The sequence below is a fragment of the Hydractinia symbiolongicarpus genome, chromosome 1 (genome assembly GCF_029227915.1).
Source record: "Hydractinia symbiolongicarpus strain clone_291-10 chromosome 1, HSymV2.1, whole genome shotgun sequence".
Lineage (NCBI taxonomy): Eukaryota > Metazoa > Cnidaria > Hydrozoa > Anthoathecata > Hydractiniidae > Hydractinia > Hydractinia symbiolongicarpus.
Window position 1 is genome coordinate 24,078,258 of NC_079875.1, and position 27,280 is coordinate 24,105,537.

General features: G+C 33.6%; 2 protein-coding genes across 3 annotated transcripts; one reads left to right on the plus strand and one right to left on the minus strand.

Annotated features, from left to right (window-relative positions):
• Window positions 1–579: 579 nt before the first annotated feature.
• LOC130647715 (DNA polymerase subunit gamma-1-like) lies at window positions 580–11,817 on the minus strand. The gene is made up of 19 exons (XM_057453673.1): window positions 10,683–11,817; window positions 9,899–10,067; window positions 9,453–9,689; window positions 8,999–9,261; window positions 7,991–8,182; window positions 7,315–7,506; window positions 6,820–7,015; window positions 6,399–6,556; window positions 6,077–6,115; window positions 5,716–5,809; window positions 5,170–5,305; window positions 4,927–5,033; window positions 4,476–4,615; window positions 2,690–2,854; window positions 2,428–2,542; window positions 2,139–2,273; window positions 1,892–2,008; window positions 1,470–1,587; window positions 580–1,038 (listed from the first exon to the last, which is right to left on the minus strand). Exons 1-19 carry the CDS (start codon window positions 11,519–11,521, stop codon window positions 977–979), a joined length of 3,474 nt encoding a protein of 1,157 aa, XP_057309656.1. The 5' UTR covers window positions 11,522–11,817; the 3' UTR covers window positions 580–976.
• A 1,108-nt stretch (window positions 11,818–12,925) lies between these two features.
• On the plus strand, window positions 12,926–26,808 carry LOC130647726 (leucine-rich repeat-containing protein 27-like). Of its 2 annotated transcripts, XM_057453692.1 has the most exons (12): window positions 12,997–13,466; window positions 18,077–18,207; window positions 18,306–18,364; window positions 19,358–19,443; window positions 20,550–20,616; window positions 20,787–20,858; window positions 23,753–23,968; window positions 24,066–24,198; window positions 24,536–24,609; window positions 25,076–25,131; window positions 25,299–25,484; window positions 26,528–26,808. In XM_057453692.1, the coding sequence occupies exons 1-12, from the start codon at window positions 13,311–13,313 to the stop codon at window positions 26,639–26,641; spliced, it is 1,350 nt and encodes a 449-aa protein (XP_057309675.1). In that variant the 5' UTR covers window positions 12,997–13,310; the 3' UTR covers window positions 26,642–26,808. The 2 variants fall into 2 exon arrangements, with proteins under 2 accessions (XP_057309667.1, XP_057309675.1); XM_057453684.1 differs by lacking the exons at window positions 24,066–24,198; window positions 24,536–24,609; window positions 25,076–25,131; window positions 25,299–25,484; window positions 26,528–26,808 and adding an exon at window positions 21,725–23,330 and having other exon boundaries at window positions 12,926–13,466; window positions 23,753–23,871.
• Window positions 26,809–27,280: the final 472 nt, after the last annotated feature.

Genomic DNA, 27,280 nt, shown 5'->3' on the forward strand with positions numbered 1-27,280 from the left:
GCTAAAAGGATTGTTTTGTGGTTTTCTGTAACAAAAACTCTTTAAATAAAATTATTCACAGAGTTATAGTAACGTTGGTCAGATTATTAAACATAATTTCACATTTTTATTAGCGTGAATAATGCATGGAGGTAAACTGAATCTCTATAATACAATTAAAACAACAAGATAAAGAAAGGAGACACATGATATTAAATATTTGCCAATGTCAAAGCTTCGGTCGTAGCCCACATAGCCGGCAATTAATGTTGCGTCATATTTCGATTAACTGTGAATTCATATCATTATGGTACCAGCGGCTATACGAAAGAGATTTCGTAGGATTCGTGGACAGGCTATGTATTAAGTTTATGTAGGGACACACTTACTCAATTGAAATGCAGATACTTGTGTCCGCTGGGCAGGGACACACTCAGTCAACTGAAATGCAGCTAATTGTGTCCAGTATACTCATGCAGGAATTTTAACAGCATTCCTAAACTTTCCTGAACTGGAGATCACTATAGCAACAAGTTGTAAATGAAACAGTACATTTACCGGCAAATATTTTGCAGCCAAAACAAAACAAAAAACCTCAAATATACCAGCAGTGAATGCATTTATCGTAACAATATACACACAGGTTTATTAATGAGGGTCACAAATGAGACCACCATTAAAATATTTTAACCATAACGTTAGTCAAAGCTTTGTAATTTTGTTCTCATTAACGAAAGTTCATGCGACTCATCGAAAATATGGAAACAATTAACATTCCACAGGGAATCTTCCCAGCAACCAGTCAAATATCGAACGAGCCTGATTCGGTTACCGCATGCTGTCCTAGCTACATGAATCCGCAGCAATAAATGATGCTTGACTTTCGGGTTTAAATGCTTGACTTTCGGGTTTCATCAGGTTGACTGCGATTATACACCCGCCTAAGTTTCGGATCATCATTTTTAATTGAGTTATGTAAAATCCACTTTGTTCTCGATCACGTCTCTAACTTTCCATTGTTTGTCTTTTTTAGCAGCTCATAGATATCCAGCGATTCTCCTGTAACAACAACAAAAGACGCTGGTATCAAAAACGAGGCAAGATAAAGAGGCCACAACCATCGTACGAATATTTATCGCGCCAAAAATAATAAAATAAAAGTATTTAAAGAATAAAAAAAAATTAACGGGTTACACAAATATTCGAGCAAAAACAGCCCCACTGTTGGACCGTCATAATTCCTGGGGAGTAGGTTGCCATGAAAATTGCTCACCCTGTTTTAGAAAGAGGATGAGCTGGATTACCAACCGGTACCAAACATGATTGCTCTAGTGGCTCAGCTTTAGAGAAGCTGATTATTTGTTGACTAAAAAAGTGTTTTTTTCAAAGATTTAGTTCTTTAAGGGTTAAATTTGTTTTAAAAAAAAGCTCGATGACATACTGTAGCAGCTGCAGCAGTGCAAACGAATGAACGAACGAAAACAACATACCTGGTGGAATGGCATGCCGTTTTTGCAGGCCATCAGGATTAGAGGGAGTAACGCAATCCATATCGACCTCCTTTCGTAACACTTTATCAATATCCACTGCACTGAAGAATGCTACGCACTAATGAATGAACAACCACAAAACATTTGCAGAGAAATACTGATTTTTTCTTATCAATGTCGTCCTGATTAAAGACGTGTATTTCAACAAAACACTATGACAAACTTTAACGTGTTACGATTGACCATGATTACGTTATTTAAGTTAAAGATACAAATACAAGAACGTGGTTTAAGTTCTTTCTGGTTCCTCTTAAAACAATGATCATTTTACTTAGTGGCTTACTCCTCAAACCAACTTTCACCATTTCACATTTAAAGGAGCTTATTTTAAAAGAGCTCAATTTTCAGCATATTTTACTGACCTGTGGTAAATCAAACATGCCAAGCTTGTATGCAAACATAGATCTGGTCAGCAAATTAGTGATTTGTAACGCTAACGCAGCCCTGTATTTGTCTTTCTCGCTCACAATATAACGCACCTATAAAAAAGAGTTATTACGTTGTTACGAAGTGAAAGAGAGCGCGCCCAAATTGATACATCAAGCACGAGCTGAGTATTTGCAGACACAGGCGCACAAGAATAATCAATTTAAAAGTCCGTCTAAAAACCTCATCGTGTATAGATATACAAAATCTTGCGTCGATCTGATATTTCGTGATTAGCCATTTCATGCAGGTCAACATCAAGTGTAAATAATCTACGGCTGACGACTGCACCACCCAGTTCACACGACTTGTTTTGTACTAAGGAAGAAAGTACTAAAGAATAATTGGCAGGGAGATCAAATTACAGAAAAATTGTCGTTGCATTCTGTTTGATCTTGTAGTGTCAACAACGCCTTGACGTGATTTAGAAATAACAAGAAAAACAAACAAACAAACAAAACAAACAACTTACGTGTGCATGAACATATTTGGGCAGCAAGGCATTTGTTATCATACATCCAAGCACTGGAGTTCTCGGTTCATCAGACAACGCAATTTCTTCCAGTTTGTTGAACATTTCTGATTCGCTGAAAAACCATATAAAAAACTTGAAATGCTCACCTGTTAGTCAGATTTCAAACTTTTCGTCTCATATAAGTTTAGAGTTTGTACAGACAGTTTGTACCTTCGAAATAATGAAAGGCACAAGGAATCTAAATAGCATGTCTACCCACCTCCCACCATGCCACACCTTTCTGATCTCCACGACAGCATCACGTGTCTCCCACGTGAGGCCTGTCTCATAGAGTATTCTTTTTAAGCTGTTATAACTGATTACTCCATCTGTTGAGATGTCTAGCTCTTCAGCTATCTGTCTGCCCTTAGGCGTCAATTTGAACCTTAAAAAAAAATTGTAACAAGTCGCAACTAAGTGCTTTCCTGGCTGGCATCAAAAACAAAATCACGAATAATTTCTTGGAACAATCTGGACAAGATTCTTCACTGCGCTTTTGTGCTCACGCTTAAAACACTCCGGAAATCGGAACCGAGTTCTGGCATAGCCGCCCTCACGTCAATTTTTTACGCGCTTGTTAGATTATGCTACTGTTGTGTGCTCTCCTTCGTTGTGTTTCTTTTTGCCCGTGGTACCCAGCCCTCTCGAGGGACGGTACATAGTACGTTAGTTTCTTGAAGATAACAGTCCACGTTTCGAAGAAATATTTTTCCGTTTACGTCTGAAGAAATACATATGTTGTTATTAAGAAGAAATCTTATTACACTAACCGTAATAATCCGAACTATCGTCCTGGAAGCTTAATAAAATCTTAATCAAGAGGGGGTGCTTAAAAAATGCTGGGGTCTTATAAATTTTTCCTAATTTTGTACAAATTAAAGACAACGGTAATTTTCAATTTTGTCTTTTTTTCCTGAAAAATAAAACTGAACAAAAGATGCAACAAAATAAACTATGTCTTTCTAGGGTTCTCAATATAAGAAAGTAAAATTTTCAAATAAGCGCTCAGTTTCTCAAGGTAGTTTTCGATTAAGCGCCCCCTTTTATCAGGTGAGCGCTTATTCGAGGGTGCTGGGCGCTTATTTAACTTTGAGGAATTACCTGGGCGCTTATTCGAGGGGGGCGCTTAAAAAATGCCGCGCGCTTAATCGGATCATTACGGTAGAACACTATCGTTCCTCACGAGACGGCAACTAAAACAGGTCATGACTTAGTATCTGAAAGAAGCTTACCACCGTTGTCATCACTTTCAAGTTTAGCAAGGAATTACTTTTTTACCAAAAGCATTCAGTTACACTTATAATTGGCCCCTTTAAAGATTTTACAGGTACAGTTGTTTTCATGTCAGCAGATTGCATTTGATTAACCTACAAGTGTGTTGGCTTGATTAGTGACGATCAAGCCAAAACAATAATTCCTACAATAATATCAGGCTAATGTGTGGAAACGAAGAATTTGTTTAAAAAAGAAACAAAAATAAATTTCTAGCGAAAAGCAGATGTGGCGAATTAAAAATATAAGTAACATTTAACACATTCATCATATGTGCCGGGAGGTATGGTAGTAAGCTACGTGCATGCTCATGAAAGCTGAGAAAAGTAAATAAATATGGCGCATATTGACTTAAATCAACGCATAAAAAAGAAAATAGAAAAAATTATAATTCGAAAACAAAAACAGTTAATTTTTTTATAAAAACGTCTAAATTTTAACTACGGCTGGATGTAATTATTTTTGAAGTCCTTTTCCGTAAAAAAAGTGGAAGACTGTTAAATTGAACTTCTAAAATGTTATCCACAGCTTCTTTATTTGGTGGTCCAACTAATATGATATGAGAATTTCTAGAAAGCGACGAAACACTACATTGATTTTTCCTGTAATCATTTCAGACTGTAAAGTTGTTCCTAATTTAAACACATGAACCTGAATGTTTTTAGAATCTAGATTCTAACAATTACACCAGCCTGAACAATACACGCTTAATAACAGAACAGAACAATACTTACACTCGAATTCCCTTTGTTGCTTCGTATAATTTGGCAGCCGTTTTTTCTGCTTGTGGGAAGGTCAACTTGTGGTTGAACTGCATCAACAAACGGACAGCAAACTTCTCCCCTGCTCCATACACACGACCGTAATTAAAGATCTGAAACAACAAAAGTAAGAGGTTTTTAACTAACTTTATATTACTTAGGACATTTAAGGGTATTTTTATATTGTTCAAATAAATTGAGAATATTTGAGGAGATTTTAAATGTAGCGAAGAACAGATTATTGCTGTACCCATGTAGCACTCTATGCATTTTAAAAATAAAAACATGGGACAAACCTTAAATTGAAGAGTTTTGGGGAAACGTGGGAGATAATTATGTTACTTCCGAAGAACACCGGACCTGAAGTCAGCAACTGTGTGAAAGAAGTTTTCCTATTAACGCATTTCTTCTAAAGTTTTCTAACCTTAGCTTGTTCTCTGCTTATACCAATCGTATCTGCTGTTTTGCTGTGGAGATCCGTCCTGTCTAACTTTTGTCCCTGCAATGTCATCCAACTTAACGCAGTACTACCTGTAAAAAAGGAGCAAATTTTAAAATTCGCATTTATCATACATCTGACAAAAAAGAAGTCAAACAACACAACAAACCACACAGCAGCTACGGGAAACAATTTTCAAAACATAAAACAAAATAAAAATTTACTTACCATGAATTTGAGCAAATTGAGCGTCACCCAACAAAGATGCAATCCATAATTCTTGACTGTCCACATCAGCGCCAACAAAACAATAACCAGGAGGAGAGCGAATCATTGATTTCAATTCAGATCCAATACGGTCGGGCTGAATTGAAAATTAACAATGGCAATGACAAAATTTATAAACAGCATAAAGGAAGCTACTATTTTTTGGAAAAAATCCGAATTTGACCCTCAACTTCTATGCAAGTAATTTTGGGAAATCTTATGTCAAGATATTCCATTATTATGGTCCTACTAGTACTAGTACTAAGCCCAGTAAAGGCTGGTTTCAGAAAAGCTGTCGACAAAACTAGATTTCCAACAGCCATTTTTGACTTAATTCAGGCTTAAACATAATTTTTTTTGTCTCTGGATAAAAAGTATTTAAAATACTGTGGTTCCAACACTGACCAGGCCCACTTTGCTCTTGTCTCAATTTCAGCTTTTCCTATGCAGAAATTTAAAAAGGGGGCAAAATTTAAGGGAATAACGTCAATTAGCATTGTGACATACCAAGGGATTGCTTGCTGTCAGCCATGTTGGTTCGACGGCACGTCTGGTGACAGTACCAGCCGTTATAACCTGTGGTAAGATCACTCCTTTCGAACTGAAAGAAAAATAACCTAAAGTACTATCACATCGATGTGTATAGACTTTGTGAACTTTCAGTCCAGTTATCACAGGTGATTACATCCCTAAGGGATCCTTTAGGGATACATACCAGTGTTTCAGGGATCCGTCCGAAATTGTAAACATGTGAATGCGTTTACTACGAATTCGTATTATTTTAACTTACATAAACTTTTTGTGTATGTAACAAAAATTACCATCCTCATAAATTAGAAACCAACAAGATTTTTAATAACAAAATTACCTTGATTTTTCATCATCTATCCATACCGTCATTTGCGATCTAAACATATTTTTAACAACAATTTCCTGAATTTTTCACAAAGATTCTGCTTGCAAAATTTGAAGTGACTGAGAAAGATTACATTCCATCCAAAATATTTAAGTAACACGAAAGTTTATTTAACAGACTTACCAAACCAATTAGACATATAACTTAAAATTTAAACAAAAATGTACATATGAATTCACATTAAAAGAAATGTTTTGAAAATTTCTAAATTCCAATGCAAATATAAAAAGCAAATAAAATATAAAAAAAATAAATTGATTCTGAAAGGTTAAACCTTATTCTTTTCCTTCCATTTCTCCAAAATGCCAACATCTTGTTCATCTGTATTGGTTGTTTTGCGTTAAAACTTCCTGTTGAAGCAAGAGTGCCATCTTCAATTTTTACTAAGTAGTCTTTTGCAAGTGGGTTTCCAACATTAAATGCACTACCATCCTGGAAAGGCAAGTTCAATAAATACATTTTGCATACTTAGAAAAATTATTTTATACATTTCCCTTTGAAAAACGAAACCATATCAGCCATTACTTTTCATAGAACCATTACAGGGCACCCACAAATAATTTCTTGAAAATAATTAGGAAATTAGGTAGATTTTAGGATTATTTAACGGAAAATTTTTGAAAATTAGGAAAATTAGGACCATGCCATTATATCTTCAACTAGTTTTCATAACGAACACATATAAATTGTTTAACCTTGTGTGGTAATTTATAGAAAACAACACCAGGAAGACCAATATTGATTGCTTTTTCCTTTTTGACTTCATCCTGAAATATTTCTGCTCCGATATCAATGTCTGTTTCTTCATTCTGCTTGTCAATTTCTCGTTGTTTAATAACCTTTAAATAATTCTTTAAGGGAAATCTTTTTTCTTTACACATTTCTTCATTCCTTATTGTTCGTGGGAAAAACAATGGAAATAAAAATATATAATGAAGATACAGAAGAAATGTTAAATATAAATTCAGCCTACAAGAAAAAAACTGACAAAATATTTATTTCTCTGCACATTTGCAGTACAAAAAACTAAATGAATCTCACTGTATGTACAAATAGTTGAGAGAGCTTTTAAACCATTTGCTTGACTAAGCAGTTTAAGTCGGAGTTATACTTTAAAAAGTTGTCTAGCTAAGTAGTTGATATACTGACATAGACAGTAAAAGATAAAAAGGATGAAAATAGAAACTAACTTTTCTTCTAAATACTTTGCATCTTTCTGTGGTGCAAGATAACCCCAACCGTGTTTCCGTTCATGATGCAATGGATATCCATCCCATGTCATACGAAGAATTGATGGTGTAATCTTTGTTTGTGAGGAAATATTCACAGGACCGGGTTTATAGTTGGGCTGGTTAGGACGCATGCATAAGTCACGATACCATCTAAAAGGAAGACAAATTTAAAGGTATGAAGTCTTAGCCCGGCCATGTCAGCTTGCCACAGCCTTGGGCAAAAATATATATACTCCACCCCCCACCACCTTAGTTTGTCATTCATTGCCAATTCCTCCTATTTAATGCACCATCCTGCATACGACATCTGCTCTAGACCAGAGAAAATAACAAACTCAAAGTTTGAGAATAAAAAAATATGATAAATTCTAATAATTCTACTTGATTCAAAGGTTGTATGCATAGTAACTATAAGCATATCTTACACTATGGGGAAAAAATTAGGGGAACATATTAGCTACAGTGAGGGTTAAAAAACGTTGGAAAGCCCACACACTAAAAAAATTGAAAGGAGAATGTCCCTGCTGTGACTATAGTCACTAATAAAAAAATTCTACTCCATCACAAAATATAACTGGTAAATTATAGCGATTGGCTGCCAAAAAACAACAACAAAAAACAAAACATCTCATACTTAGGGTAACCTGCAAGATGCAGCTGCTGCTTTCGTTTTTCAGATAAAAATTCTGTTGAATCTTCTATTAATGTATGAACATCACCCTTGTACATCCAAGCGTCATACATTTTGGCAATGTAATTTTCGTTGGAGGTAACAGATTTATGCAGGGACCAATCTAAATTCCATAACCAAGGATCCTCTTTGTATCTACAAACAAGACATGATCAATGTTCATGTACCATAACGTTATAGGGTTATATAGATTTCAAAAAGATGTTTAAACTGGTAATGTTAGTTTAGGCCAAAACCAGCTTGATTATGCTTGCATCGAAGAAGTTTAATTAAATTCTTAATTTACATAGAAAATCAAAACTATGCATATGAAAGCAGGGATGCATACAATATAAAATATTATGTTCTAACATTTACTGTAACAGTTCCACTTGCAAAGAACTTCTATTCACAGACAAATTTGTCATATTTAAACAAGGTATTTTCTTTAAAAAAAAAGGAATTACAAGGAATTAAGTTTTGAAAAATTAATTTCTTTCAAAGTAGAACACTATGAAATTAATATGGTGATGTAAAAATAAACCAAGACATTTTAGTCTCCTTTTCTATGTGAATTTGTAAACAACAAGAGGGTGTGAATAAGGATACATTACATATTTTAAAAAATACCAAGTGCATTAAAACATTACTTTACGGTTGCCAACATTGACGGACATACTGTGAATGGTATCAAAACAAATTTGTTGAAAATATAGTTCTTGGTTTTTTCAATGAAACAATTAAATAGAAAGTGATGTTTGTTTTACAGGAAAAATAATAAATTCAGGAATAACCAGGGAAGTAATGGCCTGTCAAAAAGGTAGACCTTATTCCCCCCTAACAAAAGTAAGAAAGTAATGCCCCACTTAATTAACACGTTAAATTCAAAACTTTATTAAGTGAAATGTTAATTTCCTCTAATAAGGTATTCACACATTCAGCTTTGATTTGACAAAAAACAATGGGACAAACCTTTCATTGATCAATAATTCCAACACATCATTAGCTATTGCCATCAAGGATTTTTTCATTTTATTTTGGATAGCTGTATACATATCTTCCGCCTCTTGAATGTAAGTTCTCCAAGTTTCATTGATGGGTAAATACGCAGAGCCCATCTCCAACATGCCAGAGAACGTTACAGGATGTGGTGCATGATGAAGAAACATGGGCCAGAGAATTTCAAATACTTTTTGTGTGGCAGTAACATCCATTGCACAATACTGAACGCATTCCTGAAGCAAAAAACAAACAAACATGTAGTCACAAAATCTATGCATTCCAACCTCTTTGTAGTTTGACTCTTATAATCTGTGCACACATGGTCAAAGTGAAACGTATTACAAAGTGTCAATTAACCAGTACTTGATTTACAATAAGAAAACTGTGTAAATATAAACCAAACAAAAAGAATAAAGAAATATACTTGAAAGTTCTCTCTTATGTCATCCAAAGTTCCTTCTATGAAATAGTCTCTTGTACTTTTATCCAGAGATTCATTGCAATAAAACTCATAAATCTTTGCCAAACTGTTTGTAGAGCCAAATTCCATCCAATCGTAAACTACTGGATTTTTAGTGTTCATATAGTTCCTTTGCTCAGTTGTTACACCTGATACACACATGTGTAAACTTAGAGTATCCAAAAAACGATTTCCATCATCCTATCAGAAAAGAAAAATTCAGAGATGTTTATAATTGGTTTGAATATAAGACAACACTATATCTAGGAATTTAAAATTATAAAACAAAATTTGACTATTAAGTGTGATAAATGTGTGTGATAGGTCCGAATCACATCACAAAATGCTAAATTTAATTATAAAATCCCGACAAGTAGTGAAAAACAAACAAAAAAAAATACACTACTAACTTTGAGTTCATATTGTTCCTTAACAAATCCACGATCAAATGAGACATGGTGGCCAATAAGAAGTTTTTTTCGATTTGATGCTTTCATAGGGATCATATGTTCAGGAGTAAGGGTTGTGTCAGCAACTTTGGTTTCATTCTCCAACAAGATAGGACTTACCCAACAATACCTTCAGCAAAACAATGTTTAATGTTTAGTAAGGCCTTGGTTGTTGCATTATACCTTTGAGGAGGTTTATAATAATTTTCAGCATTTTTAAAAATCCTTCCATAAATTGTAGCCTAACTACTTACTGATTTATTTACTGTCATATTGACAGGTTAATTTGCGTAAATGTTTTTGCATTTATGACATTTTTTTAAGACATCTTTATAAAGCACCCTTTAACAAAACACTTTATAAAAACAGATATTTAAATTTAAAGCTTAGCAGAGTTAAATTTTGGTATAAGGTTTGAGGACAATTTCTTAAAAATTTCCATAATTACAGAGACAATTTCAATCAATAGGCAGATGCAATCAAATAGGAAAAGTCCATCATGATTTAAAATTTTTTAATTCTTTGTGGTGCAAAAACAAAAAAACTCTAATCCTGTTAACTGGCTTTTGTTAAAAAGTCAGTTAAACACGTTCTGTTTTTGTTAAGTTCTGTTTACATTTTCTAGAGTTTCGATTGGCTAATTCTTACAGGAAACTGTTTTATTAGCAAATATACACGCAAATGTGGAAACAGTTAAATGGAAATTCACTTTTATCTGTCATTATGATAAAGTTTAATGCCATACCAAGCTGATTTAGAAACGGCAGTAGCGAGTATAGGTGCTTTTCCAAAAGACAAACAAATCTCCACATCAAAAACTAAAACATTTTCGTCAGGAGCCACTACACTTTCGTATGTTCCATCAGGATTATACTTTGTCCATCCACAGCAAAACTGCCAATTTCTCGGTTTACAAGGTATCTTAGTCAATGCATTAGCCATATGTTCAGCTTTAGTAAAATATTCATTGCATTGAGTACTTGCAATGTTTTCAAAGTGGTCTGCAATATTACTTCCAGTAAGATCAGGTATTTCGAAGTCAACATTTTCTGTAACAGAAGATGGTTTCCCCCACAAATCGTGAGCTGTCAAGTGTTCTTTGGTTTTATGTAATATATCCACATCATCACAATAAGCTTCTGCAACATCTTGAAAGATTTGCTTGTGTAAACCAGGTGATATCATTTGAATGTTGGCATAATTTATACGTGTCGAAGAACTAGCATCCTGTTTTATAGATGAACATAACCGAATTCTCTTTTTGTAGTTGAATTTACAATACCATACAGACGGATATTTGAAAGAACGTATATTTCTCCAATAACCATTTCCTAGCATGACACTAATTGAACAGATGCAGTATGTACTGTATTGCTTTGAAAAGAAATTAGAGATTTGTGTGTTAATAATGACACTTATTGCAATTATAAAGGGTTGTAAGAAGACAATACAATATAATAAAAAAGAAGATGCATTTTTGACAATTATAGGAGTGCCTGCAGAAAAATTAAAAAGAAAACATATATGACATAAAAAAGCAGCATAGACTCTTCGTTCACGTAAAGCAGAAGTAACCTGTGTCATCTACATAGTGAAGTCTGGAATACTGAAAGATTATTGAAGGTACCAAAGATAAGGCATCAAATAAGAGAATGAAATGGATCCTCCTGGAAATTATAGACGACAGGGTATATCCCTTAATATTTGTGAGGCTAGCTCTAATCAGCATATGTGCTCCCTAGTCAGAATTTAGTTTGGATTAGATAAAGCATTTTCATAGATTTACCTTCATAGATATATACACTTAAAATAACAAAGAAAAAAAATAAAGCTTGACAAAAATTTGTGGGATTATTTGTGATTTACATCTGATTTATTCATTGTAACCAAAGCAGGCCATGTATTCTAAATACTAAAACGAATAACAGCTTAGATTGAACCAACTTTACAATATCTCAGATTTAACCCTATTTTAAATTTTTTTTTTAATCAGAAAGTCTAATAAAAGTTGGGAAAAGTCACAAAATTTCAGGGTATAATAGTGAGTACAAACAAAAGATATTAAAAAAAGAAAGCTGCAGGCAGTGTAATTGGCTTAAAAGTACCACATGGCATTTTCCGACCAAGACAATTCATGTGCTTAATGCCTCAGCCTTTCTAATCCAGTTAATTTTACAAAGGCAGAACATTGCTAACGTCAAATGACATTTTCCAGTTTTGCGTAAGAAAACTTGTGTTTAAGGTCAGCAATTTATATTTGTTTTGCTACTGTATGAAAATTTACAAACGGCTAAAAAAAAACCACGTTGGGAAATCAAGAATTTTTGTTTACAAGTTGGCATTCGCCATGGCAATTGCCTAATGCCATTTAGCCAAATTTCAGCCCATAAAAGATGACTGCTTACTGATGTCATCCCTGGCTGAATTATTTTTATTTTAAAAAATATGCATCCTATCCAAAGACCTGTTTGAGTGTTTCAGTGGTAAGCCCTTCTGGCTCTAACAACTTCATGGCAGCCAGGGATATGCGGGAGCTTCTACAAAAACATCTGTGACGCTTATTATTGAATATAGATGGATAACTTCTGATTAACATATATTCATATAAAGTCGGAATAATAACTTCATGTGAAGAAACAGAGTGAAAACTGCATCTTTTTGCTTGTCACGCAATTGTTAAAGCCAATAAGGATTACCGCAGAAATGTAGCTAAACATTCAAAAAAATCTATTATTTGTCCCACAATTCTTAAAAGTTTGCTGGTTTAACTTTATCTTGGTTTAGACTGTTTGGCTTTGGCTTAGACTGTTTGGTTTGCGATGTTAGTTCCTAAACATTATTGTGAACCAAACAGATATATTATAGCTAGCTAGCTAGCTATAAAATAAAGACGCCAGGTAAATGTTGGATTGTTTCAAAGCATATGACACATAAGTATACAAAAGTAAAAAGTATTGGCATTTAAAAAAGTACTTATCACTAGCTAGTTCTCTAACTAGACAGCCAGGTAAAGCTGAGCCACCCTTAATAGCACGTTTTCTCACGTGTTTTGTTTTCGCTTTCATTTCCAGGAATGCAAAATGGCAGAAGACAACAGTGTACACGGAACACGAAATTTGAATTTTAAGAAACCTAATACCCATGCCAAAATTTTAAACCAGTTTAAAACGCGAAAATGCCGTAGTCACAAGAACGGAACATGAACAACGAAATAAGTCTGAAACACAATTAAAATTGTCACAGGATAAACGATTTCAAGCATTAAAAATGTTTAATAGCCAGTCAGTTAAAATTTTGTAAACAGTTTCACTTTCATTTCCGCGGGTAACACGCGAATGGGTAATCAAAGCAAAGATGGGCAAGAGATTACAAAATGGCAGACGAGGTGGAACAAGAAAATTTTCAAGGCGAACACTTAGATCCATTAACAATAGACATTTTAAATAATATTCGAAGTAGAAAGGTTGATTTAAGTAACAAATGTATAATTGTTATTCCAAGTGCGTTATATCACCTAAAACATCTTCAGGTATATCATTGTGTTTGTGTGTTTGTGAGGAAATTTTTTCTTTTTTCCTAAATTCATTTGCTGATTTTAATTTATTGTTAAAAGATTTACTTCAGGTATGAGACAGACTTTAGGTATAAGATTTTTATTTCAGGAAAATAAAGGAAAACAATAATGGTGTGAAATAACAGAAGTTCACAGTTTCAGTTAGCTTATCCTTTAGCGGATGTGTTCATATATTAAATACACTGGTTCAACCAATCATGTGTCAGTATTGAGATTAAGCAGCCATTATAAAATGGTATATACATGCCGTAATCATAATGTTTTTGTGGTCAAACCTTCATAATACAAGACTGGATTTTTCAAGGAATTCTTTTTTTTTATATGTTTTAGAGATTCATATTGAAGAAGAACTACTTTGTTCTTCAATATGACTTACACGCATTATACTCGCCCGTCATGATCAGAGGTCTGATCGGGGTGAAGCATTCTCTGTTGAGAATGAAATACGGATGTGCTATGATAAATATTCACCTATATGTATACACACCATCCGGATAAACTATCTGAGTTCATCGCTAACATATTGCCGCACGTAGTGTAGTGGGTTCGTCTGCGGCTCCCAGTTCTGGGGAACGCGGATCGAATCCAGATCGAATCCCGCTCGCTGCTTGGCAGTATGTTAGTGATGAACAAAGTAGTTCTTCTTCAATATGCTAGTTTTAAGGGTTGATTATTTAATATTTTCCACTTGGCTTGCTATATTTTAAGTCTTTTATGATTTTAAGTTCTGCTAAATTAAGATTTTTTACTGTAAAAATAGATGTGCTCTTTTTTGGTGTACTGTACGTACACCAAAAAAGAGCACAAAATAGCACATTTCGACTGCCATAATACCATCCATATGAATTGCCAATGTTTACAAAAAGTTAAAAATTTGGGGTTTTTTGTGCATGTGCAAGCATTTTTGTAGGTGGAAAATATAAAAAAAGACCACAGTGATCAAAGAAATTTATCTAAAAAAAGAAATATTCGCTTGAAATTATTCTTTATGAAAACAACACTGAATAGCTATAACATGATATTCTGGGCCTTTAGGATGTTTGTGTACTTTACAAAACAGACAGCCTAAACTTACCATTTTTGCGCTGTATGAGTACAAATTTTCAATCTATTGTTTCTTTTAAATAATAATTAAGTAGACAGACTGGAGAATATTTTTTATAAAAAAAATATTAACTACATGTGCTTCCTTTCACAGATCCTCTTTGTGAAATATTCGCCTAAGATTAGTGATTTTTTAAAAGAAGAATTAGAAGAAAATAGATTATAATCTTTAGTCTTCATTAATAGCTATTTTACCCTGTGTGAGTTTTTACCTATACAAAAGTGCGCACATGCTCATTAAATTTTTATTTATTGTTATATTTTGGTTTAAAATTTCTTGTTTTTGCTTTGTCACTTCTGTTTTTTGCCCAATAGAAAAAGGCACATGGATTTTGCCATAACTACGATTGAGATATAAAATAGACATAATAAATGATTTCAATGGATCTCACATTGGAAAAACCATCACAGAGTTAGACGTAAATCATGGAACTAGGCCAATTCAGCCAATACCTTTTTTGCTTGACCCTGCGCAAACACCCAGGTGGGTGTTCACTGGCATTTTTGCAAAGTTTTTTAAATGTTGCCTTATAGTTGATGCCATGAAGTTATGCTAAGCTTGACATGCGACACTTTGTAGCCCAAAATGAGTAGAGTCTTATGACAAGTATATTTTTCCCCGTATTTTCTAGTCCTTTGCAGCATTAAAATTATTTAAAATCCATAACGAAGAAGGGTATAACAACAAGCGTATTCTGCCTTCTTTTCTTTGTATTATTTTTCCTATATATGTTCCACAATTTTGTAGTAGTAGTCTTGCAGTATTACATTTTATATTTTATATTTTCACCATTATATATAATAATCGTAAAATGAAGGGTGTTACCTTAAAAATAATTTATCTTGATTTCCACTTGTGTTATAACTATTTTATCGAAAGATATATAATCTTATTTTACACATGCAATCAAGTCCTGAACACCCAATTCAGTTTTACGCCTGTGTGAAAGCGTTAAAATGTGATCACACGCGCTAGAATAACAAGTCTGCAGACAGTACGCACTTACTTTTACTACAAGTGGGAACCAGCATTAATCGGCAGTATTGAAGTAAACACCTGGGAATCACCAATATTATAGAATGGCCAACAGAGAACCAGCAGTTTTTTTAAGTAACCACAAGAGAAGATTCGTAACTTCACCAGATAAAAGTGAAGTATACACAACTATCAATTCAAATGTGTGACGTAATGTTTGCAACAGTTCATGAACCTCTAGCAGGTTTTTCAAAAAAAATGTGCATTGTGCCTTTTTATGCAATTGTTTTTTAAAAAAAACCTATACTGACTGTAGTAGTGTTCTAAAACCGCACACAAAGTTAACAAAAAAAAATTAAAAATTTTAAGTATTTAATGTAAGTATTGCGCTGAAATATTGTAAACTAAATAATAACCAAAATAGAAAAAATGAGACATTCTTTCTTCTGTTATAAAAAGTAAAATTTGAATGAACTAAATGAGTTAATGAATGGTTGTGGGAAAACACAGACACAAATCATATGTTTGTTTTCTGCACATGTATAAAATAAATTTCAGATTCTTTTCTTGCTTTCAATACTTTTGAAGTCAGTTTGTCTATTATTATGTTTGATAGAGATTCATTTTTTTCATTCGTTTTTTGCATGAAAGTAATGGATATAAGCAAGTTTAAGTAAAGACTACCTTATCTCATTAAAATTTCAACAATGCGAGTTTTGCTAAAAAAAAAAAAAAAAAATTAATCTTAACAAAATGCATTTTTTGACCTCACAAGAACAACTTAAGGGTAAGTTCAGTTTCTACTTTATTCAGTAATTGTCGTGCAACATCTCTTGCGTTGCTTGTTAGCATAATATATCTTTCCATTAAAAGTGGTAACAACGACTGTTCTATAACTTGCAAAACTGTTGTTTAACATTTTTTATGTTAACCCTATTCGGTGCGGGGGGGGGGGGGGTTAATAACTCCTGATTGCTTTGTTATATGGCTATGATACTTACTGAGTTTCAACATTTATCTATTAGACACCTGCATGCTAATTTTTTAGGTCCCATACCTTTCAGAGGCTTTGATATTGGCCATTACTCGAAACTACCCCTAAAAATCTCTATGAAATCCTTATAATGGGGAAAATATAATAACTCCTGTTAGGATTATCCTTAGAACTTGAAACTGGCAACACAACTTTGTTTCATCAAGGAGAATCATTTGGAATAATTTGAACACGTGACTAACCCGATTTCCCGATTTTGTCGGATTTTACCTGAAAATCGGAAAAAAAAACGGATTTTCGGGCAATTTTTGGCAATTCTTTATCCGATCCATGTAAAAACCGGAAGATATGTTAAATAACTTTTATTTAGCTTTCAGAAACTTCAAACAGAATGTAAAAATTCGCTCTAGAACAAAAGTAATTATATTTCAACCAGATAGTGGCATTTTTAACGATTTTCAAGCTTCTGATGACGTCACAGAAAATGTGCTGACGCAAGCAAAAGTTTATTGGCGCCATTTTGTTCCTTTTATGACGTAATATAAGTGTGCCAAGTTTGATTCAATTTGAACAACCCTATGAAAAGTTATTAAGGGGGGGCAGAATCCGCCCCCCCCCCCCCCCCCCCCCCCCCGGTCATAGTATGTTCGAAAAACCCGGGACCAAATGGGGTTAATGGAAGTGCACAAAGTATCTGAAAAGAGCCCAGGAAACTAGGTGCCATTTTATTTATCATATTTGGTGTTCTTAGGTCATGAAGTGTCATGCATGAAAATCTGAAGCAAAATAGATAATAAACTGCTGGTTCTCTGGTGGTTACTTCGAAATACTGGTAGCTACTGGTGGTTGCTGCTGGTTTTAGTATCTACTTCAGTTAACAATTGTTCAAATAATTTTTTTTTGTTAGAGAATTAGAAAGTAAATAAACTGTTATTAATTAAGAAGGCTCTGACCATGAAGAAAAATAATAAAAACTTGTTTGTTAAAAAACTTGAAATGAAAATTCTCTCACATATGTTTGGGTTACTGCCAATATACAACAATAATAACATTCTAAATTTTTATGCTGATAACGAGTTTAGATTCCATCACAAGAATCGTCATCATTTACTGTGTAACACTCTTTGTCTATAGCATGAGTGGGATAGGTTTTCTCTAGTATTTTCTCCTATATTTACATTACAATATTGTGTAAGCGGAGTTCTCAACCTCAACTTATGTATACTGCTCTGGATAACTTGTCGTTTAAAGTCTTTTTCGATAAGTCACTGTTTAGTTTTAGACCCTCCTTGCACTGTCCATACTAACAGTTTGCATCTTGATACTCCAGTTTATAATTTAAAAACGCAACACAGACGAAACTTGAAGATTTTTGTCTAATTACCTTAAATATATTCTGTTATTCAGCCTGTGTATATCAGACTAATTAATGGAGTTATTTTGATAAAACAAAATCTATTAGTTTTTTGTAGTCCTTTGTTGATTTTTTAGTACTTATATCTCGAAAGGAATTACCTAGAAGAATTGCCAAGCTGTTTTGCTGAAAATCTGTGCCAACTGAGATGGTTGGATATTCGACACAACAAACTTAAACATCTACCAGATAATATATCTAATTTAACGTATGTATGGCCCAATTATATCGGGTTTTAAAAAGCTATATTGTCATTGATTTTTAGAAACTTTGTATGTGAGTGATAATATTAATTTTTTGTCTTAGGAATTTAAAAAATTTGCTGCTGGAAAACAATTGCATTGAGAGGCTTCCACTTCAACTAGGTATTTAATGATGATATTTGTTTTGTCCAATGTCTGGACTGGTTACAGAAGGGAAGAAAACATCTTGAATTAAATAAAGGGTGTTACTGCAAAAAACTGCACACGTTGGCATTATTTTAGCCTCCAACATTCATCTTTAACAACAATAAGAAGTACCTTGATATGAACACAAAGCTGAGATCAACTGCTAAATCACTAATCACTTACTATGACATATTTTAAACGTACCAGCTTATATGGTGACACCCATTTTTAAGGTGTAAGTGTCTGGCTTTTAAAAAATTAGAAAAAAGTCTAAGAAACACTCACGCTGAACCGAGAAAGTATTTTCCATGTAAAAATGTGTAGTCTGCAACAATGTATTAATTTTAAAACAAGCTAGTCATCAATTAAAAAATCCAAAATGCCTAAATCATCTGTATTTTGGGTGAAAAAGTTTTACATGCCCTTAAATGTGCGGTATATACTGCCTCACAGCTATGCTAATATTATGATTCATGTCTTGTTATTTAAACTATCGTTTAAATAACAAACCAAAGGATATATCCTGAAAAGAAAGTTTCGGAAACGAACTTAAAAAGTGACATTGGTACAATATGAAAAATATCAATTATCAAGGCAACTTTCAAAAAAAGACAATATTCCTTCATCCATGGTTGTATCTTCTGAATAGTTGTAGATTGAAGTAAAAGAGAGAGAGAGAAAATCGTTACAATTTCATTTGCAACAAGTTACTAATAACATTAAATTCAAATAACCACCCCACCCATTTTGTGTCTAAATGTATACTTGGTGGAGTAGACAGCTTTGCCAGAGAATATGGTCAAAAAGGATCTTTTAAAATTTTTTTGGAGAGAATGCTATATTAGGAAAGGCATTTATTCAAGAGGGTCCTTACTGCTGATTTGTAGTAATGCCTGGCTAGTCTGGTTAATACCTTCTTTAGGAAATAATTACCCACAATACATTTTGTGTTTTTCGTTATTTTTTTAGGAAATTTGAAAAATTTGTCAGGGTTAAATTTAGCTAAAAACCCGTTAGAATTCCCTCCAAAAGATGTCATTGAATCTGGTACAAAGGTAAGGTTTTTATATCGAAAAGGAAGATAGAGATGGAGTTGAAATGAATTAAATAATATTTGACAAGGAAGGCAATTTGTTTGTTGTGTTTGAAAGTTCCGATACCTCATGTTTTAGGTCATTTTTATGTGCATGAAATAGGCTTCTGGATATTTTTATGTGTATGAAATAGGCTTCTGGATATTTTTTTGTGCATGAAATTGGCTTCTGGTCTAAATAAAAGAATATCATTTGCATCTTTTTAGATGTTTCAAATATTTGGTATACACTTATGTATAAACAAAAAGAATGACAAATACACCTCTACCGAATTTGATAAATTATAATAATTTATTAAAATCGGTAGAGATAAATGACGGTAAATCCGTCGGTAAATGACGTCATCCAAATTATATAATGGTTCTATGCTCTTTAGATAAGGATATTTAGATAGAATATCAAAATTATCATGACAAAACTGAATTTTTTAAAGCAATATAATATTCTGGTTGGATTTTATTTTGATTTGAAGAAAATAATTATTTTGAAAACAAGGCTATTCTTAGAAAGCTCGGTTATATGAAAGGTTTGACGGTAACTTTCGGTTCGCATTTGACACACTTAACGAACAAAGGTATTTACGAAATTAAGTATTGGTTCCATAAGGAGCTTAGGAACAAGAATCATTTTTAGTATCGACCTCTTTAATTGAGCTCGGCATGATTAGGAAATTTGCAAAGGGTCTATTAGTTTAAAAAAAAGTTGATGTTATATGCACAAAGAACTGACTTTTTATAGTGTAAGCTTGTGGAACAAAATATTTTTCACACCTTCCTAACAATAAATTAGAACAAAAAACAACAACAGTATCGGTTGCATTGTAGTGTAGAATCCTAAAAGAAACTTCGTTCCCGACTTATCGCAGAGCGTCGGAAACAGCATTGCTTTGTTGCCTGATAAAAGAAAAATATTGTAAAGTACACATGTGCTATTTCGGATGCCGTTAATTCGAACGCCTATTATAACGAACAAATTTTCTCCTCCTGTACTTTATAAAACTATTTTACAATCCCTTTTGTGTTCAACTTATTCGGGTGTGTACTTGTGAAAATTTGCTTCCGTTTTAGGCTGTGTTGTCATATTTACGCGACTTCACTGCTTTGGAGGAAAGGTTTAAAAACTTGGATGTTCAAGGTACGTGTAAAGCATCATTTTGTTCATTCCTGACAATTCTTTTATTACCTAGCTATCAAGTTATGTCAATATTTGAGCCTCGCAATTCTCCCTTTTATCATTTTTTGCATTTTATTTTGCTGAAAAATTTCAGATGGTTTAGTTGGGAAAGGTTACCATATTCTTTGTAGCTAATTCACCGGAGCTTAACAATAATCTTTCTTCTGAAAAATACGCTGAAGCAGAAGATCTTGAAGAATCTGGTAGGTAGCTAATCTTGCTTTTCATGTTTAATAAATTCGATGAATTTTGTCAAATCTGTTTAAATCAGAGTTGTTTCCATATTTTTGATTTATTATTTACGATTTCTTGTTTTGTTTTGTTTTATGTATGATTTGAATATTAAGATTCAAATAAGTCCCTCTTTTCAACCACTGCTTCTTTCGATGAGTCTCCACCCTAAAAAGAATGTTTTGCCAAAAAAGTCTCTACCTTTAAAACAGCCCCATGGAGGTTTGCATGAGTTACGATGCGTTACGACATACTGTGGAGACACTTACATGTTTCTTGTGACAGTAACAATGTACTATGTACTGACCGACAACCATTTGAAGGTAATTCGTTCAGTTAAATTATTAAAAAAAAGCGTTTACAAGTTAATAGATTTTTTCAATTTTGATCTCTGATATATATTATTTTTTGTATTGACAATATCTTTTAATGATGGGTCTACAAGTTTATCCGTACCTTAAAAAAGCAATGAAAAATAAATAAACTAATTAATAAATATTTGTTCAGAATAACAACATAATTGGTTGAAATATTTTAATATCCGTGAAATTTTTCCATCAAACACTGTTTTTTTCCCGCTGTTTTTTTTGAACAGTCCTTTCGAACTTACCACTTTCTGAGAATAAGTCTTTATTGTCACTAACTTGTTCTACGCCGATTCACATTGGCTTGATTTGTGTCCGAAATATTTTTGGTACAATTTACTAATTTGCTGTTAACGTAAATATAAATTACAGTTTTGATTCAGAAACTTTAAAATACAGACTCTGAACCCTGGGGTTGGTGCGGGACTCAATACTGTTGGAGCCATAATGGTAGCCATCGTTCGTGTTTGTAGGAGAAGAGCGAGAAATGGATTGTGGTGATAACTCAGAGAAAAACGAAACAATTCTGGAGAATAAAACGCTTGCAGAAGACACAGAAAATAAACCGCTAGAAAAAGGGATATCAAAAAGCGAAATAAAATATAAGCCTTGTACAGCTTTTAGAAGCAAAAGGTTATTAGAGAAGTCAGACTCTTTTTTAAGTGACAAAACGCTTTTAACACAGAAGACAGTAACAAAAAACCCTGTTTTGAAGAAAAGTTTAAGCGAAGCAAGTGTGCCACTTAGAAAAGAAATGCTTAACAAAACAAAAAAGAAAACGAGAAAGCAAAAACACGCCGCGACGAGTAAGCAAGGTGTTACTAAGCAACAATGTGTGTTAGATATATTTCGTAGCACAGGTAGACAAATCAGAAAATTGAATCAAAATAATGCCATCGAAAGTCAAACTTCAGATCAACGCCCAGTAAACTCAGAAGAAAAATCACCCCAACCGCCGGTAAGTATAAAAACTTACAATGAAAAACTTCGAGAGGACAAAGACTTGGATGGGCTTTCTGTACAACCAATAAAACTTGGAGATATGGTTGTAGTGAGAATTAAAAAAGAACACTACGTTCCTGGTCAGCCTTGCATTGGTAAGATTGTAGATATAGCCAAGAACGAAAAAGAATTGCTGATCCATTACTATACTGGTTCTTACGATAGTGCATGGTGGCCCATGATGGTGCGATCCAGTCCGTACGTGCGATATGTTGCCAAGCAGGATATACTGTATACTTTCTTACTGAATGAGGATAATTGTATGAATACTGAAGTTGTTCGGATTGTTAAAGAGAGATGCAATGTCACTTTGAAAATGGCTGATTTAGAAAGGGCGTAAGCACCTTATGAAATTGCAGATCTCTCTGCCTCTCTATCTTCTCTCTAGATATAACCTGTTTTTTTTTTTAAGGAAAAGTTACATTCGTCATTTGACATATATTTATAATAACGTTGTAATGTTTATTTATTTATTTATTTTATTATTTATTTATAATTTTTTGTTTTATGCTTTATTGAACAAATTTATTTTGTATCAACGTTTGCCTTTATTTTGTCACCCTTTCCCGAGACCATGAGTCATACTTTTTTTAAACTCGTAAAATATGAATACCATATTTGAATTCAGCATAGTTTGTTTAATTTATGTGTAAAAGTTTAACTTGATACGCCAACAGAAAGTGCTAGATATATATCACAGTTAAAGTCTTCTTAATGCTCAAGTTACCATGTCCTGCCTCGTTTTTAAAAAGAGGTTGGACATGCCACAAATCTTTAAATTAGAATAGCAGGTTGTTTACTTGCTGCATTGTTTCGAAATGTTCTTTGTTTATGTCATTTTTGATAAGGAATTCAAATCTGTTGTCCGTTTTTCATAAAACTCAACAGAAAAAGTTGCGGCACATCAAAAGAATAAGTCTCGGGAAAGGTGTATTTATTTTTGATTTCCATATTTAATAATATCTTCACTTTTAGTTCTTTTGAAAGTTGCTCCGAAATGGTTTCGTTTGTCACTGTTACACCACACTTTGCTCTGACTTTCAATTTGGTATAGAGAAAACCAGTAAACATGTTTTAGTAAGCAAGTTTAAAATAAAAAATTAGTAAGGCTAACCATGTGAAAAGAAAATGCCTTGGTGACTCGCGCCTGGAAAATCCTGCAGAATTTGAAAAATTGCGTTTCGGAAAATTTTGAAAAATAGTCATTTTAGAAAAAAATCTTGAAAAAACAAACCCTATGTCAAAATTTTGTTCTTCCTCCTACTTAATGCCGACTCTAATGATTTAAGTGGAAGTCTTGTAACTACTGGCTTTTGAACGATTATATTTACCCCTTTATTTTTGAACCACCAAGCCCGAATCGGCTGTTAATTCAACTAGTTAGTAACATTTTTTCAGAACCTTGAAAATTGCAAAATTCATCTCAAATTTTCATTACAATTCACCACGCAAGCTTAGTTACAGTTTTCTATCGATATTTATAAAATATCTTCGTTTAGATTATAACACCATATCTGAAACTTATCATGACAGTCGCAACGTTCGACGACACTCCTTCGAGGAAGATATCTTACACTCTCCACCCTATCAAATCAATCCCTTACACATAAAGGCAAGGGTAACATTACCGAAAGCATACGTGCCACCTCTCAGGAAGAGAGAGCTGTCTAGCGCACCAATTCGAAAACAACGAAAACAAGTTTTGGTTAATCAAGGTGTGTTTTGAGACCTTATAGATGGGCGAGACAAATGTAAACAAAGTATATATTTAACGAGATTAGCTGTATGAAGTCATTTCTCTCTTTTTATTAGTTGCAAAACCAGCCCGAAGGAGTAGCGGTTATTTAAGACAAGAATCCTTCGAAGCAAGATATCACCGAGAGGTTGAAAAAAGCGAAAGACGAAAATTTAATGAAAAAGCTGACATCATCATACAAAAACAAAAGTAGGCGATGTTTTTATAATAAGCGTTCGAAATTCTCGGTAGCCGATTGTTCAATTTTGTGTGATTTGTGAGCAGAGTAAAAATTGAAAAAATGGTCTGGGAAGTATGGAAAAATAATGTGCCTTAGTTAAGACAAATTTCTTAGTGTGTGCGAGTTTTTGTCATTTTTGGTGCTCTTCAACGTTTTTGCGGTTAAAAAGATTTTCTTACGGTTGTTTTTTTTAATATTTTTAAGAAAATATAATATTTGCGGAGATTTTTTTTCGCGGCGAGAAAGAATTCGCGAAATTTTTGCGAAGAATTTAACTAAGAATAAAATTACTCGAATTTGTTTCAGAAATAAGCAAATGTTGGACGAGTGGAGAAGAAAGAACCGACAACTGCAACGGACAACGAAGCACTCAAAGCATGGTGCGTTTATTTAACATTTAGACAACTGTGAGAATTAGTGATTTTATAGCTTGTTTACGCGGCAATGGTAGAAGTGAATTAGTTATGGGTGCTTAATGCGATGAGGGCATCAGGTGTAACATATATACATAGTATGCCGAGAGGTCTTAGATCCCCCCCCCTTCCTTAGTAAAAATAAAGGAGGTCCCCCAACAGGTCTCGAGTTAGCTTATTACTTCTTGTGTCGATGGCGCTTTCATCGTGTTCCTGTTTAGTCAATCGTGGTCTTCTTGATGGTTTTATTAATAGTGCAGTGTCTGTGGTCGTGTGTCAGTAGGAGATAGTGTCAAGTGTGGTAAGGTGGAATTACGTGTAGTGGTCCTGTGTAAGCAGTGATGATGTGACAGTAGGAGTAGTGTCAGTACTGGAGTTTTTTGATATCTTATCCTGTGTACCCAACATTTTGTCAATATTCTGCTTTTTTTAGAGGTGATCATACCTTATGGCAACGATCTGCAAAAAGCTGCTCCAATAAGAAACACGGTCAGTTGATTATGTTCTAAACTGACGGCTACCGAAATAAAATGTTGTGGCAAAGAAAAGAAATTAATTTGTATCCACATTTTTAAATTTGATGTGTTATTTACTTCAACCCATATAAAGGGAAGCTTTGCTTTTTCCGCCAAATCATTTCCTTTTTTCCCTTTTAGCATGCGCAGGATGTTAGTATAAATTTAGAAGGTGACGATAAATCTAACCTTTTGCGTCGACTACGAGATCAGCAGGTTGAAGAACGAATTCAAGAACACGTGCGCAATATTAAGGAGTACAGACGAAGTACAGGAGGGTTGACTGTTGAAGAGGAGTTGAAGATGACGAAAACAAACTTACAGAAGGTAATATTACGCTGTAAAGAGTTACCTCTGTGGAAGCTTATAATGCGTATAATATCGCTATATGTGCTACTTTTATTAGCATCCATAAAATTTTGGCTGAGGCTCCATGTTCCTTTATATTCTCTACTTTACTAGTTCAACTTTTGTTTACTTGTTGGTTAGTGACACTTAAGAAGACCAAATCACGTTTTTCCTTACTCGGTTAGATCGGTTGAATGCAAACTTTCAGGACAAGATATTTCTCGAGAAATATTTTGTTTTTGTAATCTTTGTTCTTGTCTTACTTTAACTTTCTTGTTGTTTCGTCATTTGAGACTTTAAGCCTCATGGTGGTATGAAAAATTTGGCAAACACACTCACATTAAGTATGGGAATGTGCCTTTGAACAAAACTCCCAATTGTAGCATTTTCTAAATGAGTGAAGCAGATCTAAACGATTCCTTGGTAGTAACTGCCTCAGAAAGACTCAGATAAATGAGAGAAATGTATTTTTTGTTAAAATTGACTATTTATTTCAGCGTTTGTGTGACAAGTCGCGAAATTAAATTTCGCCAATATTCTGAAGTTTTTTAAAGGCGAACCTTAAAAATGGAAAACATAAAACTTGCAATTTTCACATATTCTCCTATACTTTCTCGGGTTTGTTTTATACCTATTTTCTGACAAATCACGCTTTTTTATAAGCACTATGAGGCTCTAATCCTTTAAAAAACGAACAATTGCTAAACCACGGCTCATCTTTATGAAAGCAAATAAAAAAGGAGAAAAGAACAGAAATGGTACTCTCTCTCATTTTAAAAGTTATCCCATAAAAAAACGTGAACAAAACTTAAAGTTTGACTTGGGATAGCACGTTTAAAGTAAGCAAGCAAACACGTGACTATGATTTTCCGAGGTAGTCAATAAAGAACAAGTAGGGAACAGTCGAGTCGTCAAAAGAGACAACCGTACCAACATCGAGCCCTAGCCAAATAGTTTTGTCCTGTTCATTGGTAAGTTGGTAATAAGGTATGGTAAAATTCTGTTTTGATTGTCACTGGTAGGCTATACAACTACAAAAAGATTTGGAAGAAAAACGCGCTTTGGAGTATCGGCTGCGCGCGTTCACTGCTGAGGAATACGCTCCACTGGCTCGTACCAAAGCTGCTCAGAAGTAGCCAACCAGCGACGGTTGTATGATATAAATTTTAGATATGTTAATTTATATATTTTTAAATTGTTTGTAAAAAGTAAAATATTTAAATTATTAAATTTATTTTGGTGTTTGAAGAAAGTACAACTGAAGAAAAGCCAAATTTCTTAATATTGATAATGATAAAACAAATTTTGTTGTTGACAATATTTAGTTGGTACGCCTTTCACACGACAAATCCAACCCTTCCTCTTTAAAGAAAATGGGTTGGACACTTAACAGCACCTAATTCCGCAAAAAATAGAATGCCGGGTGTGTTTAAAATAGTTAAAAAGGGAACGATCTAGTGCTCCCCAATCAAGAGTGTGTTTCATGTTTAAATAATTTCCCTATCACTTTACTCCACAAAACAAAATGCAACTTTCTTGCCATAGATAGGTACGTTTTACATTGTGTACATGGATGCATTCGTGCGTATGTATTTTTCTTATTTTTGAGCATTAATTCACCTCGAATATTAAAATCAAACGTCGGTGTAATTTTACAAGCCTCACTGAAATCAAATATTTTCCGAATTTTTCGATTTAGGTGCTCTCCTTTCTCACAAAATTATTGAAAGACTTGAGGGTGTTTTAGAAAGACAACTGTGTGACGGAATTTCAGC

Excerpts from the sequence above, each read along its gene's own strand:
- LOC130647715 (XM_057453673.1), bottom strand. The coding sequence starts at position 11,521 with ATGACACAGGTTACTTCTGCTTTACGTGAACGAAGAGTCTATGCTGCT. Across the intron at positions 9,262-9,452 it reads ACATAAGAGAGAACTTTCAA|GAATGCGTTCAGTATTGTGC; the intron begins GTATATTTCTTT and ends TTTTTGCTTCAG. Across the intron at positions 6,116-6,398 it reads AATGGAAGGAAAAGAATAAG|ATCGCAAATGACGGTATGGA; the intron begins GTTTAACCTTTC and ends AAATATGTTTAG.
- LOC130647726 (XM_057453684.1), top strand. The coding sequence starts at position 13,311 with ATGGCAGACGAGGTGGAACAAGAAAATTTTCAAGGCGAACACTTAGAT. Across the intron at positions 19,444-20,549 it reads TCATTGAATCTGGTACAAAG|GCTGTGTTGTCATATTTACG; the intron begins GTAAGGTTTTTA and ends CTTCCGTTTTAG. Across the intron at positions 20,617-20,786 it reads TAAAAACTTGGATGTTCAAG|CTAATTCACCGGAGCTTAAC; the intron begins GTACGTGTAAAG and ends TATTCTTTGTAG.